The 2,189-nt window shown below is 54.4% G+C and overlaps 1 protein-coding gene across 1 annotated transcript; it reads right to left on the reverse strand.

Annotated features, from left to right (window-relative positions):
- Nucleotides 1–342: 342 nt before the first annotated feature.
- Nucleotides 343–1,551, reverse strand: LOC126543195 (uncharacterized). The gene has a single exon (XM_050190331.3). It carries the CDS (start codon nt 1,486–1,488, stop codon nt 343–345), a length of 1,146 nt encoding a protein of 381 aa, XP_050046288.1. The 5' UTR covers nt 1,489–1,551.
- Between the last annotated feature and the right edge of the window lie 638 nt (nt 1,552–2,189).

Genomic DNA, 2,189 nt, shown 5'->3' on the forward strand with positions numbered 1-2,189 from the left:
CGCTCCCAGAGACTGGCGAATCATCAGCATGCAACCTGCCGAGGTACCCACGGCATGAGACACGCAAACATCATACCGACTACTGAACGAGAGCACCATTCTGTCGGTCTGGTCTTGACTCTCGATTTTGGTCTCTTGTATCGCTACAATATCCAATTCCTGCTCAGTCACGAGTCTCAGCAGCTGATTTTGCCTCCTCCTGGATGAAAGACCCCTGACATTAAGCGTGGCTACTACGAGGTGTCTTTCAAATGCCGCCATCGTTAAGCAAGACCAGGCCGCCAGTACGGCGCTTACCTTCATGCGCACAACGCCGCGCCGTGTAGTGCCGTCCCTCCATTATTAGGTCTTCGGGTTGTCGTCGCGAGGAAGCGACGACGATCGTAGCCCGCTGGTGACGCGCTGCTTTTTCCCTTCGCCTACGCCCCACTGGCGTTCTAGGAGACGCAGTCGTTGCTCCTGGCTTATTGCACTGACATCGTCGTGGCGTCGTTTCGCAGCCGCAGGGTCAGACTCCATGGGTTCCTCGTTGCTTTTTTCAGAAGGGCGTGGAATATCTTGCGGTGAATTGGTATCCATGCTCGTGGTTGCCGACTTGGGGGTGCTGGGCGCTGACTCACGAGTCCCTGGCATGGCGCCTTCCTTTTCATCGCTCAGCGCTGCGGCCGTTGGGCTCTCGACCACTGGGTTGGAGGCAGCTTGCTCAGCTTCATCCTCGTCCATGTGCAGCTCACTATTATCGCCGAATGTTCCTCGAGTCGCGGCGCGGGCGTATGACTTCGTGCATTCAGCCTCTTCATGCCCGAAGGCGTGGCACTCGCTGCACTTGGGCACCTTGCAGTCCCGCCTAATGTGGCCTGTGTTGCGGCAGCGGAGACATATCGGCGCACGCCCGGGCACGACGACTAATACTGTACCGTTCCCGATACGCAGCTGATGGGGTATGCGCTCGAGGCTTGCACCTTCTCGAAGAACCAGCCTCACAACACGAGTAGTCGAGTCGGCGTTTTCAAACCCGCCGGTCTTCCATCTATCGCTCGAAACTTCTTTCACTTCGCCGTACTCGGCGAACGCCCGCCTCAGAGTTTCGTTGCTGACGTTGAAGGCACACCAATGCACCTTCAGCCGCACTTCCTGCCTTTCAGGGTCAAAGACAACGCAAGTCTTCCCTTTAACAACAATATGCCCGATGTCGAGCAACTTTTTCTTGGCTTCTTCACTACGGAAGTTGACTAACCAGACGTGCGACATCTGGTACGCTCCGATACCGCCCACCTGTTCAATGACGCCGGCTTCTTTCATCGGCTGGCGGAAATCTTCTATCCTGTAAGGCCTTCCAGCGGTGTCGCAGTGAAGAACAACCATTGTTTTCAGTCCTTCTCCGGTTGGCAGCGGCGGCAGTACAATCCTGTAATCTTTCAGGCCGTCCAAAAACGATGTTCCGCGGCCAGAATCGGCCGTTATCACTGCTCGCGAAGAGCCAGCCATCCTGCGTCCTTTCACGACCGTGGCCGGAAGCAGAATGACTGAGCCACGAGTTCGTTCCTTCAAAACGGGACAAAATCGCCTCTAGTGAATGCGGTGTTGCCTTAGAAACGTGCCGTAGAAAGTTATACTGCGGTGTATATCCGTAATTATGAGCATGTAACTTGCAGAAGTCGCAGTTTCACAAGTAGCGAAGTACGTTTCCGCTACATTTTATCTGCGCTCTGCGCACACGCAGAGCCATCTTGCGGCAAACTCAGAAGACCCCCTTCTCGCAATGTACGGCGCTGCCCCGAGACGTGGCGCGCCACTCGCCCCATGATCGCGTCCGCCTTCATGGCGCGTCGGGGCCCGGCTATCTGTGCCGATCGCGACGTTTGGCTGGCGTAGCTCGTTTGAGTAGGCGGTGCGAGCGGGGTGCGATAACGCTGTCTCGTTCCACTCTTGAAGGCGAAGCTTAAGCGTCCTCCAATTTTTTTTCACCTGTACGTGTAGTATTTGGAAAAGCAGTTTCAATCACTGCTTCTGCCTTGATTACAGTGGTTCCAAGTAACATATTTTTATCATTTCAGTTACCAAGTCACGTCGATATTTGGAGCAGATAAGTGAAATGACATTCTCTGAATTCGTTCTAGTTTATGTTTTAAAACCTTTTGATGGAGGCTGCGCACAGCAGCAACGTATTCCAGCCTCGGACGGATATA

Source organism: Dermacentor andersoni, chromosome 5 (genome assembly GCF_023375885.2).
Source record: "Dermacentor andersoni chromosome 5, qqDerAnde1_hic_scaffold, whole genome shotgun sequence".
In the NCBI taxonomy this organism is placed as follows: Eukaryota; Metazoa; Arthropoda; class Arachnida; order Ixodida; family Ixodidae; genus Dermacentor; species Dermacentor andersoni.